This window comes from Oncorhynchus gorbuscha, unplaced genomic scaffold, assembly GCF_021184085.1.
Source record: "Oncorhynchus gorbuscha isolate QuinsamMale2020 ecotype Even-year unplaced genomic scaffold, OgorEven_v1.0 Un_scaffold_3500, whole genome shotgun sequence".
Lineage (NCBI taxonomy): Eukaryota > Metazoa > Chordata > Actinopteri > Salmoniformes > Salmonidae > Oncorhynchus > Oncorhynchus gorbuscha.
Window position 1 is genome coordinate 32857 of NW_025747720.1, and position 15021 is coordinate 47877.

At 48.6% G+C, this 15021-nt stretch overlaps 1 protein-coding gene across 1 annotated transcript in view; it reads right to left on the reverse strand.

Annotated features, from left to right (window-relative positions):
- LOC124027705 (kinesin heavy chain-like) overlaps window positions 1-12924 on the reverse strand; it is a 29186-nt gene extending 16262 nt beyond the window's left edge. The window contains exons 1-5 of the mRNA XM_046340074.1: window positions 12782-12924; window positions 9550-9698; window positions 8249-8430; window positions 7928-7996; window positions 6213-6299 (exon numbers count right to left, since the gene is read on the reverse strand). Coding sequence (XP_046196030.1) covers window positions 6213-6299; window positions 7928-7996; window positions 8249-8430; window positions 9550-9698; window positions 12782-12900 — 606 coding nt within the window. The 5' untranslated portion in view covers window positions 12901-12924. The remainder of the gene's footprint in view (window positions 1-6212; window positions 6300-7927; window positions 7997-8248; window positions 8431-9549; window positions 9699-12781) is intronic.
- Window positions 12925-15021: the final 2097 nt, after the last annotated feature.

Genomic DNA, 15021 nt, shown 5'->3' on the forward strand with positions numbered 1-15021 from the left:
ACCCTCTGTATATAACCTCCACATTAACTCTGTACTGGTACCCTCTGTATATAGCCTCCACATTGACTCTGTACTGGTACCCTCTGTATATAGCCTCCACATTAACTCTGTACTGGTACCCTCTGTATATAACCTCCACATTAACTCTGTACTGGTACCCTCTGTATATAGCCTCCACATTGACTCTGTACTGGTACCCCCTGTATATAGCAACCACATTGACTCTGTACCGGTACCCCCTGTATATAGCCTCCACATTGACTCTGTATCGGTACCCCCTGTATATAGCCTCCACAATGACTCTGTACCGGCTCCCCTCTGTATATAGCCTCCACAATGACTCTGTACCGGTACCCCCTGTATATAGCCTCCACATTGACTCTGTACCAGTACCCTCTGTATATAGCCTCCACATTGACTCTGTACTGGTACCCTCTGTATGTAGCCTCCACGTTGACTTTGTACTGGTACCCCCTGTATATAGCCTCCACATTGACTCTGTATCGGTACCCCCTGTATATAGCCTCCACAATGACTCTGTACTGGTCCCCTCTGTATATAGCCTCCACAATGACTCTGTACCGGTACCCCTGTATATAGCCTCCACATTGACTCTGTATCGGTACCCCCTGTATATAGCCTCCACAATGACTCTGTACCGGTACCCCCTGTATATAGCCTCCACATTGACTCTGTACCGGTACCCCCTGTGTATAACCTCCACAATGACTCTGTACCGGTACCCCCTGTATATAGCCTCCACATTGACTCTGTATCGGTACCCCCTGTGTATAGCCTCCACAATGACTCTGTACCGGTACCCCCTGTATATAGCCTCCACATTGACTCTGTACTGGTACCCTCTGTATATAGCCTCCACATTGACTCTGTACTGGTACCCTCTGTATATAGCCTCCACATTGACTCTGTACTGGTACCCTCTGTATATAGCCTCCACATTAACTCTGTACTGGTACCCTCTGTATATAACCTCCACATTGACTCTGTACCGGTACCCCTGTATATAGCCTCCACATTGACTCTGTACCGGTACCCCTGTATATAGCCTCCACATTGACTCTGTATCGGTACCCTGTGTATATAGCCTCCACAATGACTCTGTACCGGTACCCCCTGTATATAGCCTCCACATTGACTCTGTACTGGTACCCTCTGTATATAGCCTCCACATTGACTCTGTACTGGTACCCTCTGTATATAGCCTCCACATTGACTCTGTACTGGTACCCTCTGTATATAGCCTCCACATTAACTCTGTACTGGTACCCTCTGTATATAACCTCCACAATGACTCTGTACCGGTACCCCCTGTATATAGCCTCCACATTGACTCTGTATCGGTACCCCCTGTATATAGCCTCCACAATGACTCTGTACCGGTACCCCCTGTATATAGCCTCCACATTGACTCTGTATCGGTACCCCCTGTATATAGCCTCCACAATGACTCTGTACCGGTACCCCCTGTATATAGCCTCCACAATGACTCTGTACCGGTACCCCCTGTATATAGCCTCCACATTGACTCTGTATCGGTACTCCCTGTATATAGCCTCCACAATGACTCTGTACCGGTACCCCCTGTATATAGCCTCCACATTGACTCTGTACCGGTACCCCCTGTATATAGCCTCCACATTGACTCTGTATCGGTACCCCCTGTATATAGCCTCCACAATGACTCTGTACCGGTACCCCCTGTATATAGCCTCCACATTGACTCTGTATCGGTACCCCCTGTATATAGCCTCCACATTGACTCTGTACCGGTACCCCTGTATATAGTCTCCACATTGACTCTGTACCGGTACCCCCTGTATATAGCCTCCACAATGACTCTGTACCGGTACCCCCTGTATATAGCCTCCACATTGACTCTGTATCGGTACCCCCTGTATATAGCCTCCACAATGACTCTGTACCGGTACCCCCTGTATATAGCCTCCACATTGACTCTGTACCGGTACCCCCTGTATATAACCTCCACAATGACTCTGTACCGGTACCCCCTGTATATAGCCTCCACATTGACTCTGTATCGGTACCCCCTGTATATAGCCTCCACAATGACTCTGTACCGGTACCCCCTGTACATAGCCTCCACATTGACTCTGTATCGGTACCCCCTGTATATAGCCTCCACAATGACTCTGTACCGGTACCCCCTGTATATAGCCTCCACATTGACTCTGTAATGGTACCCCCTGTATATAGCCTCCACATTGACTCTGTACCGGTACAATATAATAATAATAATATATGCCATTTAGCAGACGCTTTTATCCAAAGCGACTTACAGTCATGTGTGCATACATTCTACGTATGGGTGGTCCCGGGGATCGAACCCACTACCCTGGCGTTACAAGCGCCATGCTCTACCAACTGAGCTACAGAAGGAGGTTACACGGTACCCCCTGTATATAACCTCCACATTGACTCTGTATCGGTACCCCCTGTATATAGCCTCCACAATGACTCTGTACCGGTACCCCCTGTATATAGCCTCCACATTGACTCTGTACCGGTACCCCCTGTATATAACCTCCACATTGACTCTGTACCGGTACCCCCTGTATATAGCCTCCACATTGACTCTGTACCGGTACCCCCTGTATATAACCTCCACATTGAATCTGTACCAGTACCCCCTGTATATAGCCTCCACATTAACTCTGTACCGGTACCCCCTGTATATAACCTCCACATTGACTCTGTACCAGTACCCCCTGTATATAGCCTCCACATTAACTCTGTACCGGTACCCCCTGTATATAGCCTCCACAATGACTCTGTACCGGTACCCCCTGTATATAGCCTCCACATTGACTCTGTACCGGTACCCCCTGTATATAGCCTCCACATTGACTCTGTACCGGTACCCCCTGTATATAGCCTCCACATTGACTCTGTACCGGTACCCCCTGTATATAACCTCCACATTGACTCTGTACCAGTACCCCCTGTATATAGCCTCCACATTAACTCTGTACCGGTACCCCCTGTATATAGCCTCCACATTGACTCTGTACCAGTACCCCCTGTATATAGCCTCCACATTAACTCTGTACCAGTACCCTCTGTATATAGCCTCCACATTGACTCTGTACCAGTACCCCCTGTATATAGCCTCCACATTAACTCTGTACCAGTACCCCCTGTATATAGCCTCCACATTAACTCTGTACCAGTACCCCCTGTATATAGCCTCCACATTAACTCTGTACCAGTACCCCCTGTATATAGCCTCCACATTGACTCTGTACCAGTACCCCCTGTATATAGCCTCCACATTGACTCTGTACCAGTACCCCCTGTATATAGCCTCCACATTGACTCTGTACCAGTACCCCCTGTATATAGCCTCCACATTAACTCTGTACCAGTACCCTCTGTATATAGCCTCCACATTGACTCTGTACCAGTACCCCCGGTATATAGCCTCCACATTGACTCTGTACCAGTACCCCCTGTATATAGCCTCCACATTAACTCTGTACCGGTACCCCCTGTATATAGCCTCCACAATGACTCTGTACCTGTACCCCCTGTATATAGCCTCCACATTGACTCTGTACCGGTACCCCCTGTATATAACCTCCACATTGACTCTGTACCGGTACCCCCTGTATATAGCCTCCACATTGACTCTGTACCGGTACCCCCTGTATATAACCTCCACATTGACTCTGTACCAGTACCCCCTGTATATAGCCTCCACATTAACTCTGTACCAGTACCCCCTGTATATAGCCTCCACATTAACTCTGTACCGGTACCCCCTGTATATAGCCTCCACATTGACTCTGTACCAGTACCCCCTGTATATAGCCTCCACATTAACTCTGTACCAGTACCCTCTGTATATAGCCTCCACATTGACTCTGTACCAGTACCCCCTGTATATAGCCTCCACATTAACTCTGTACCAGTACCCCCTGTATATAGCCTCCACATTAACTCTGTACCAGTACCCCCTGTATATAGCCACCACATTAACTCTGTACCAGTACCCTCTGTATATAGCCTCCACATTGACTCTGTACCAGTACCCCCTGTATATAGCCTCCACATTGACTCTGTACCAGTACCCCCTGTATATAGCCTCCACATTAACTCTGTACCGGTACCCCCTGTATATAGCCTCCACAATGACTCTGTACCTGTACCCCCTGTATATAGCCTCCACATTGACTCTGTACCGGTACCCCCTGTATATAACCTCCACATTGACTCTGTACCAGTACCCCCTGTATATAGCCTCCACATTGACTCTGTACCAGTACCCCTGTATATAACCTCCACATTGACTCTGTACCAGTACCCCCTGTATATAGCCTCCACATTAACTCTGTACCAGTACCCCCTGTATATAGCCTCCACATTAACTCTGTACCAGTACCCCCTGTATATAGCCTCCACATTGACTCTGTACCAGTACCCCCTGTATATAGCCTCCACATTAACTCTGTACCAGTACCCTCTGTATATAGCCTCCACATTAACTCTGTACCAGTACCCCCTGTATATAGCCTCCACATTAACTCTGTACCGGTACCCCCTGTATATAGCCTCCACAATGACTCTGTACCTGTACCCCCTTTATATAGCCTCCACATTGACTCTGTACCGGTACCCCCTGTATATAACCTCCACATTGACTCTGTACCGGTACCCCCTGTATATAGCCTCCACATTGACTCTGTACCGGTACCCCCTGTATATAGCCTCCACATTGACTCTGTACCGGTACCCCTGTATATAACCTCCACATTGACTCTGTACCAGTACCCCCTGTATATAGCCTCCACATTGACTCTGTACCAGTACCCCCTGTATATAGCCTCCACATTGACTCTGTACCAGTACCCCCTGTATATAGCCTCCACATTGACTCTGTACCAGTACCCCCTGTATATAACCTCCACATTGACTCTGTACTGGTACCCCCTGTATATAACCTCCACATTAACTCTGTACCAGTACCCTCTGTATATAGCCTCCACATTGACTCTGTACCGGTACCCCCTGTATATAGCCTCCACATTAACTCTGTACCAGTACCCCCTGTATATAGCCTCCACATTAACTCTGTACCAGTACCCCCTGTATATAGCCTCCACATTAACTCTGTACCAGTACCCCCTGTATATAACCTCCACATTAACTCTGTACCAGTACCCTCTGTATATAGCCTCCACATTGACTCTGTACCGGTACCCCCTGTATATAGCCTCCACATTGACTCTGTACCAGTACCCTCTGTATATAGCCTCCACATTGACTCTGTACCGGTACCCCCTGTATATAGCCTCCACATTAACTCTGTACCAGTACCCCCTGTATATAGCCTCCACATTAACTCTGTACCAGTACCCCCTGTATATAACCTCCACATTAACTCTGTACCAGTACCCTCTGTATATAGCCTCCACATTGACTCTGTACCGGTACCCCCTGTATATAACCTCCACATTGACTCTGTACCAGTACCCCCTGTATATAGCCTCCACATTAACTCTGTACCAGTACCCCCTGTATATAACCTCCACATCGACTCTGTACCAGTACCCCCTGTATATAGCCTCCACATTAACTCTGTACCGGTACCCCCTGTATATAGCCTCCACATTAACTCTGTACCGGTACCCCCTGTATATAGCCTCCACATTGACTCTGTACCGGTACCCCCTGTATATAACCTCCACATTGACTCTGTACCAGTACCCCCTGTATATAACCTCCACATTGACTCTGTACCAGTACCCCCTGTATATAGCCTCCACATTAACTCTGTACCAGTACCCCCTGTATATATTCTCCACATTGACTCTGTACCAGTACCCCCTGTATATAGCCTCCACATTGACTCTGTACCGGTACCCCCTGTATATAACCTCCACATTAACTCTGTACCGGTACCCCCTGTATATAGCCTCCACATTGACTCTGTACCAGTACCCCCTGTATATATTGTTATTTTTTACTGCTCCTCTTTAATTACTTGTTACTTTTATCTCTTATTCTTATCCGTATTTTTGAAACTGCACTGTCGGTTAGGGGCTCGTAAGTAAACATTTCACGGTCTACACCTGCTGTATTCGGCGCATGTGACTAATACAATTTGATTTGATTTGATGGGCTCATTTAGAATTCTGGAATAACATGGATTCATCCAGAATATTCTCCCTCACCTCCTCCTTGGCAGCCTCGTTCTCCGTCTGCAGACGAGACAGATCCTCATGGATCTTCTCATAGTCTCTTCTCGTCGACGCCAGCAGCTGAGGAGAGACCCACACGGGGACACACACAGGGACACAGACAGGGACACACACAGGGAGACACACAGGGACACACATAGGGAGACACACAGGGACACAGACAGGGACACACACAGGGACACACACAGGGACACACACGAAAAAGGGAACACACACAGGCAAATGCACACCATTTAACATGGTTGAATCCCCCTTAGATGTAGATCATCCATCTGAAAGCATCATCAAGACATTGGACTTTTAAGAAGAACAGTGTCTCCAGCCACATCATCATGACGAAGAAGCAAAATGCATCAGATGACTCAAAACGTCCAATATTTTGACAACTTGACTTTTTAAAATTTTAAAATGGATTTAGTTCACCTTTATTTAACCAGGTAGGCAAGTTGAGAACAAGTTCTCATTTACTGACCAAGATAAAGCAAAGCAGTTCGACAGATACAACAACACAGAGTTACACATGGAGTAAAACAAACATACAGTCAATAATACAGTAGAAAAATAAGTCTATATACGATGTGAGCAAATTAGGTGAGAAGGGAGGTAAAGGGGAAAGAAAGGCCATCGTGGCAAAGTAAATAGAATATAGCAAGTAAAACACTGGAATGGTAGATCTGCAGTGGAAGAATGTGCAAAGTAGAAATAAAAATAATGGGGTGCAAAGGAGCTAAATAAATAAATAAATACAGTAGGGGGAGAGGTAGTTGTTTGGGCTAAATTATAGGTGGGCTATGTACAGGTGCAGTAATCTGTGAGCTGCTCTGACAGCTAGTGCTTAAAGCTAGTGAGGGAGATAAGTGTTTCCAGTTTCAGAGATTTTTATAGTTTGTTCCAGTCATTGGCAGCAGAGAACTGGAAGGAGAGGTGGCCAAAGGAAGAATTGGTTTTGGGGGTGACCAGAGAGATATACCTGCTGGAGCGCGTGCTACAGGTGGGTGCTGCTATGGTGACCAGCAAGCTGAGATAAGGGGGGACTTTACCTAGCAGGGTCTTGTAGATGACCTGGAGCCAGTGGGTTTTGGCGATGAGTATGAAGCGAGGGCCAGTCAATGAGAGCATACAGGTCACAGTGGTGGGTAGTATATGGGGCTTTGACCAAACGGATGGCACTGTGATAGATCCAATTTATTGAGTATGGTGTTGGAGGCTATTTTGTAAATGACATCGCCGAAGTCGAGGATCGGTAGGATGGTCAGTTTTATGAGGGTATGTTTGGCAGCATGAGTGAAGGATGCTTTGTTGCGAAATAGGAAGCCAATTCTAGATTTAACTTTGGATTGGAGATGCTTAATGTGAGTCTGGAAGGATAGTTTACAGTCTAACCAGACACCTAGGTATTTATAGTTGTCCACATATTCTAAGTCAGAACCGTCCAGAGTAGTGATGCTGGATGGGCGGGCAGGTGCAGGCACCGATCGGTTGAAGAGCATGCATTTAGTTTTGCTTGTATTTAAGAGCAGTTGGAGGCCACGGAAGGAGAGTTGTATGGCATTGACTGCTTACATGCAAAACATTTTGGACTGACAAACTGTATCAACAGTGGACTAATGAGAAACAATACCAAAATATAGTTTTTGAGTGACATTCTCCTTTAAAATGAGAAAAGAGGGTTGTTCATGATTGGTCACCTCATCCTGGTCTAACATCTGTTCCTTGAGTTTCTCAGCCAGCTGGCTCTGCTGGTTGATCTCATCATCCTGGGTGACACAAACATAACAAGCAGCAATTTACATTTCAGTTAGAATAGAATTGGAAACATTGATTTGCCTGTAAAAAATCCAACCCCTTCCTGTTCCTGCCCAATCTAACCTTCCGTTTAATGTTGATGCATGTTTGTTATTTAAACTGTGTTTTAATGTCTGTTATTCTTTATGTACGTTGAGTTTGTACCCTCCAAAATGATTTGACTCAGTTCTCTAATCTAGTCTGGTGAGATTTCCCTTGTTGACCTTGTCGTCCAGTTGTTTGTACAGATTGCTGATGTTCTCTTCGTACTTGCTCTTCTCCTCGGTGGAGACCAGAACCAGTCCGTTAGCTGGAGCCATGTTATCTATGATGGGAGTGTTGTCACACGGCTCCAGGTGCTTCTGCTCCTTAGCACTCAGCTGATCCTCCTCAGGGACGTTCTCACCTGAGACAGGGACAAACAGATTCTCTACCTTGAACTGTGCACTCATTCACTCAATATCTACCATTGGAACACTAACTCATGTCCAACTCAGTGTGGCTCTGTCGATTTCATATGAAGGGTTTCAATCATTTCTCTCTCTCTCTCTGCCCTCCCTCCTCAATCTCTCCCTCCCTACCCCTGCTCCCTCTCCCGCCCTCCTCCCTCTCTGTCTCACTCACTCCCTCTCTCTCCCTCCCCCACTCTCCCTGCCATCTCCTCCTCTGCCCATCCCTCCCCATCTCCCTCACCATTCCTCCAGCGGTTAAGCTCCATCTCCCTCCCTCCTCATCTCCCTCCTCCCTCCTCCCTCACCGTTCCTCCAGCGGTTAAGCTCCATCTCCCTCCCTCCTCCCCATCTCCCTCCCTCCCCATCTCCCCATCTCCCTCCCCATCTCCCTCCCTCACCGTTCCTCCAGCGGTTGAGCTCCATCTCCCTCCCTCCTCCCTAACTGTTCCTCCAGCGGTTGAGCTCCATCTCCCTCCCTCCTCATCTCCCTCCTCCCTCACCGTTCCTCCAGCGGTAAAGCTCCATCTCCCTCCCTCCTCCCCATCTCCCTCCCTCCCCATCTCCCCATCTCCCTCCCTCACCGTTCCTCCAGCGGTTGAGCTCCATCTCCCTCCCTCCTCCCTAACTGTTCCTCCAGCGGTTGAGCTCCATCTCTCTCCCTCCTCCCCATCTCCCTCCCTCCCTCCTCCCTCACCGTTCCTCCAGCGGTTGAGCCTCATCCCCTCCTCCCTCCCCATCTCCAGCGGTTGAGCCTCATCCTCCTCCCTCCCCATCTCCCTCCCCCTCCCTCACCCTCCAGCGGTTGAGCCTCATCTCCCTCCCTCCCCATCTCCCTCCCTCCTCCCTCACCGTTCCTCCAGCGGTTGAGCCTCATCTCCCTCCCTCCCCATCTCCCTCCCTCCTCCCTCACCGTTCCTCCAGCGGTTGAGCCTCATCTCCCTCCCTCCCCATCTCCCTCCCTCCTCCCTCACCGTTCCTCCAGCGGTTGAGTCATCCCTCCTCCCCCCTCCCTCCTCCTCCCTCACCGTTCCTCCAGCGGTTGAGTCCCTCCATCTCCCTCCCTCCTCCCTCACCGTTCCTCCAGCGGTTGAGTTCCATCTCCAGCCTGTGGATAACGTTCTTCAGACTCTTGTTCTTGTCTTTCTCCTTGTTGTACTTGTTCTTCCACTCCTCAGCAGTCAGCTCCAGGTTCACAGACACGGTGTTCTTGATGGTCTTGGCTCTGTGTGGAGGGTGGGACAGACACTCAGATCCCTGTATCTAATCACACCCTATTCCCTATACAGCAGTGCACTACTTTGACATGGCTAATGGGCTGTAATTTATCCACTAAAGGACATTGTGGCCTCATTTACTCATCACTTTTTTCTCCACAGTATATTTTATATTTTATATATATTTTATATTTTATATATATTATATATATTTATATATATATATTTTGTCAGAACAGGAGCAGATGGATAAACATTGAATCAACATAACTGGAGGAGGTGATCCAATAAGAAGCAGGGAGGCAGATAGCTCCATATTTGAAGTGGTCTGAGATCTATTGCAGGAGGTTGTCCCCTGTGAAGATGACCGGGGACTAATTAGCCCTGCTGGGTACTGTAGACCGTACAATGATGTGTAAAGTCCAACTCCTCTCAGCCTCCTCTCACAGACAGCAGTGGTGGTCACATGGGTGCAGACAGTGCAGTGGAGCGCCACACCATGCCGCACCACACCATGCCACACCATACCACATACCACACCACACAACGCCATGCCACACCGCACCATGCCGCACCACACCACACAACGCCATGCCACACCGCACCACACCACACGCCACGCCACACCATGCCGCAACGCACACCACACCACACCATGCCACACCATACCACACCGTGCCGCACCACACCACACCACGCCACACCACGGCGCACCATGCCACACCATGCCACACATTTACATTTACATTTAAGTCATTTCCATGCCACACCGCAATGCCACGCCGCACCACGCCACACCACGCCACACCGCACCACGCCACACCATGCCACACCGCACCATGCCACACCATGCCACACATTTACGCACCATGCCACACACGCCACACCATGCCACACCACGCCGCACCACACCACCGCCACACCATGCCACACCATGCCACACCACGCCACGCCACACCACGCCACACCACGCCACACCACACGCCACGCCACACCATGCCACACCGCACCATGCCACACCGCACCATGCCACACCGCACCACGCCACACCATGCCACACCACGCCACACCATGCCACACCACAGCACATCGCTCTGTAGCCCTACTGTTCTACCTCTATCTAATAATCTCCTAAGCCTGGCAGGGCGGCAGAGACAGAATGTTCTGGATGTCCCCTGTGTCCCCTCTGGCAGGCCATGCTCAGCACAGACAGAATGTTCTGGATGTCCCCTGTTTCCTCTGGCAAGGTAGCAGAGACATAATGTTCTGGATGTCCCCTGTGTCCTCTGGCAAGGTAGCAGAGACATAATGTTCTGGATGTCCCCTGTGTCCTCTGGCAAGGTAGCAGAGACATAATGTTCTGGATGTTCCCTGTGTCCTCTGGCATGGTAGCAGAGACAGAATGTTCTGGATGTCCCCTGTGTCCTCTGGCATGGTAGCAGAGACATAATGTTCTGGATGTTCCCTGTGTCCTCTGGCAAGGTAGCAGAGACATAATGTTCTGGATGTTCCCTGTGTCCTCTGGCATGGTAGCAGAGACAGAATGTTCTGATGTCCCCTGTGTCCTCTGGCATGGTAGCAGAGATAGAACGTGCTGGAAGTCCCCTGTTTCCTCTGGCAGGGCAGCAGAGATAGAATGTGCTGGAAGTCCCCTGTGTCCTCTAGCAGGGCAGCAGAGATAGAATGTGCTGGAAGTTCATTGTGTCCTCTAACACACAGAGCAGCCTAGGCTAACTCCCACTGTTGCTACTGTTGCTGTCCAGCCAGAGGCAGGATAAAACCCTACAGATCAGGATTTAGGGAGTGGATGGATGTAACACTTAGCTAAAGGTCAGAGAGATGAACAATGTCTTCATCATCTGGATAAAGATTTAGAGAAGAGGCTTGTTATGCAACCACTCAGTCAGCCCTGAATAGGAGGGAAGATACTGGGAATCATCAGCTCTACTCATCATCAACAGTCACTGTCCGTCTCCTGGTGGATTAAGGACGGCCCATCTGCCATGGGAAACCTTTCATTGTTCACATAAAATAGGGGAACTGGGTATGGTGCAGTGGATCTCTCAGCTCACCTCTGTCCCAACAGGGTAGACTTATGCTAACAGTCTGCCACTAGACCAGGTAAACTGTAGAGAGGTGCTGACCCACCTCTGTCCCAACAGGGTAGACTTATGTTAACAGTCTGCCACTAGACCAGGTAAACTGTAGAGAGGTGCTGACCCACCTCTGTCCCAACAGGGTAGACTTATGCTAACAGTCTGCCACTAGAACAGGTCAACTGTAGAGAGGTGCTGACCCACCTCTGTCCCAACAGGGTAGACTTATGTTAACAGTCTGCCACTAGACCAGGTAAACTGTAGAGAGGTGCTGACCCACCTCTGTCCCAACAGGGTAGACTTATGTTAACAGTCTGCCACTAGAACAGGTCAACTGTAGAGAGGGGCTGACCCACCTCTGTCCCAACAGGGTAGACTTATGTTAACAGTCTGCCACTAGACCAGGTCAACTGTAGAGAGGTGCTGACCCACCTCCGAACATGAGGTCAACTGTAGAGAGGTGCTGACCCACCTCTGTCCGAACATGAGGGTAGACTTATGTTAACAGTCTGCCACTAGAACAGGTAAACTGTAGAGAGGTGCTGACCCACCTCTGTCCCAACAGGGTAGACTTATGTTAACAGTCTGCCACTAGAACAGGTCAACTGTAGAGAGGTGCTGACCCACCTCTGTCCGAACATGAGGTCAACTGTAGAGAGGTGCTGACCCACCTCTGTCCGAACATGAGGGTAGACTTATGTTAACAGTCTGCCACTAGAACAGGTAAACTGTAGAGAGGTGCTGACCCACCTCTGTCCCAACAGGGTAGGTTTCTTCTAGGTTTTGGCCTTTCTAGGGAGTTTTTCCTAGCCACTTTTACACCTGCATTGTTTGCTGTTTGGGGTTTTAGGCTGGGTTTCTGTACAGCACTTTGAGATATCAGCTGATGTACAGGGCTATATAAATAAATTTGATTTGATTTGATTTGATTTTGGTAGACTTATGCTAACAGTCTGCCACTAGACCAAGTAAACTGTAGAGAGGTGCTGACCCACCTCTGTCCGAACATGAGGGTAGACTTGGTCTCACACTCGTTGTAGATGGAGGGAGATGCACAGATGATGATGGTGGTCCTACAGTTACCCCCTAGAGAGTCCTGCAAGATACGGGTCATCTTGCTGTCCCTGTACGGGACGTGGCTTTTCTGAAAACAAACAACACATTATTTACCCATTAGGGCCTTTCAGCAGACAGCCTCATAGATAACCAGTCAGTCTCATAGATAAACAATCAGCCATCAGGGCCTTTCAACAAACAGTCCCATAGATAACCAGTCAGTCTCATAGATAACCAGTCAGTCTCATAGATAACCAATCAGTCTCATAGATAACCAGTCAGCCATCAGGGCCTTTCAACAAACAGACCCATAGATAACCAGTCAGTCTCATAGATAACCAATCAGCCATCAGGGCCTTTCAACAAACAGTCCCATAGATAACCAGTCAGCCATCAGGGACTTTCAACAGACAGCCTCATAGATAACCAGTCAGCCATCAGGGCCTTTCAGCAGACAGTCTCATAGATAACCAGTCAGCCATTAGGGCCTTTCAGCAGACAGCCTCATAGATAACCAGTCAGTCTCATAGATAACCAATCAGCCATCAGGGCCTTTCAACAGACAGCCTCATAGATAACCAGTCAGCCATCAGGGCTCTTCAACAGACAGCCTCATAGATAACCAATCAGCCATCAGGGCCTTTCAACAGACAGCCTCATAGATAACCAATCAGCCATCAGGGCCTTTCAACAAACAGTCCCATAGATAACCAGTCAGCCATCAGGGCTCTTCAACAGACAGCCTCATAGATAACCAGTCAGCCATCAGGGCCTTTCAACAGACAGTCTCATAGATAACCAGTCAGCCATCAGGGACTTTCAACAGACAGCCTCATAGATAACCAGTCAGCCATCAGGGCCTTTCAGCAGACAGTCTCATAGATAACCAGTCAGCCATCAGGGCCTTTCAACAGACAGCCTCATAGATAACCAGTCAGCCATCAGGGCCTTTCAACAGACAGTCTCATAGATAACCAGTCAGCCATCAGGACCTTTCAACAGACAGCCTCATAGATAACCAGTCAGTCTCATAGATAACCAGTCAGCCATCAGGGCCTTTCAACAGACAGCCTCATAGATAACCAGTCAGCCATCAGAGCCTTTCACCAGACAGTCTCATAGATAACCAGTCAGCCATCAGAGCCTTTCACCAGACAGTCTCATAGATAACCAGTCAGCCATCAGGGCCTTTCAACAGACAGTCTCATAGATAACCAGTCAGCCATCAGGACCTTTCAACAGACAGTCTCATAGATAACCAGTCAGCCATCAGGGCCTTTCAATAGACAGCCTCATAGATAACCAGTCAGCCATCAGGGCCTTTCAACAGACAGTCTCATAGATAACCAGTCAGCCATCAGGACCTTTCAACAGACAGTCTCATAGATAACCAGTCAGCCATCAGGGCCTTTCAACAGACAGTCTCATAGATAACCAGTCAGCCATCAGGACCTTTCAACAGACAGTCTCATAGATAACCAGTCAGCCATCAGGGCCTTTCAACAGACAGTCTCATAGATAACCAGTCAGCCATCAGGGCCTTTCAACAGACAGTCTCATAGATAACCAGTCAGCCATCAGAGCCTTTCAACAGACAGTCTCATAGATAACCAGTCAGCCATCAGGGCCTTTCAACAGTCAGTCAGCCTCATAGATAACCAGTCAGCCATCAGGACCTTCAACAGACAGTCTCATAGATAACCAGTCAGCCATCAGGACCTTTCAACAGACAGTCTCATAGATAACCAGTCAGCCATCAGGGCCTTTCAACAGACAGTCTCATAGATAACAAGTCAGCCATCAGGGCCTTTCAACAGACAGTCTCATAGATAACCAGTCAGCCATCAGGGCCTTTCAACAGTCAGTCAGCCTCATAGATAACCAGACAGTCTCATAGATAACCAATCAGCCATCTGGACCATTCAACAGACAGCCTCATAGATAACCAGACAGCCTCATAGATAACCAGTCAGCCTCATAGATAACCAGTCACCCATCAGGGCCTTTCAACAGTCAGCCTCTCATAGATAACCAGACAGTCTCATAGATAACCAGACAGTATCATAGATAACCAGACAGCCTCATAGATAACCAGACAGCCTCATAGATAACCAGACAGCCTCATAGATAACCAGACAGCCTCATAGATAACCAGCCTCAGTCTCATAGATAACCAGAC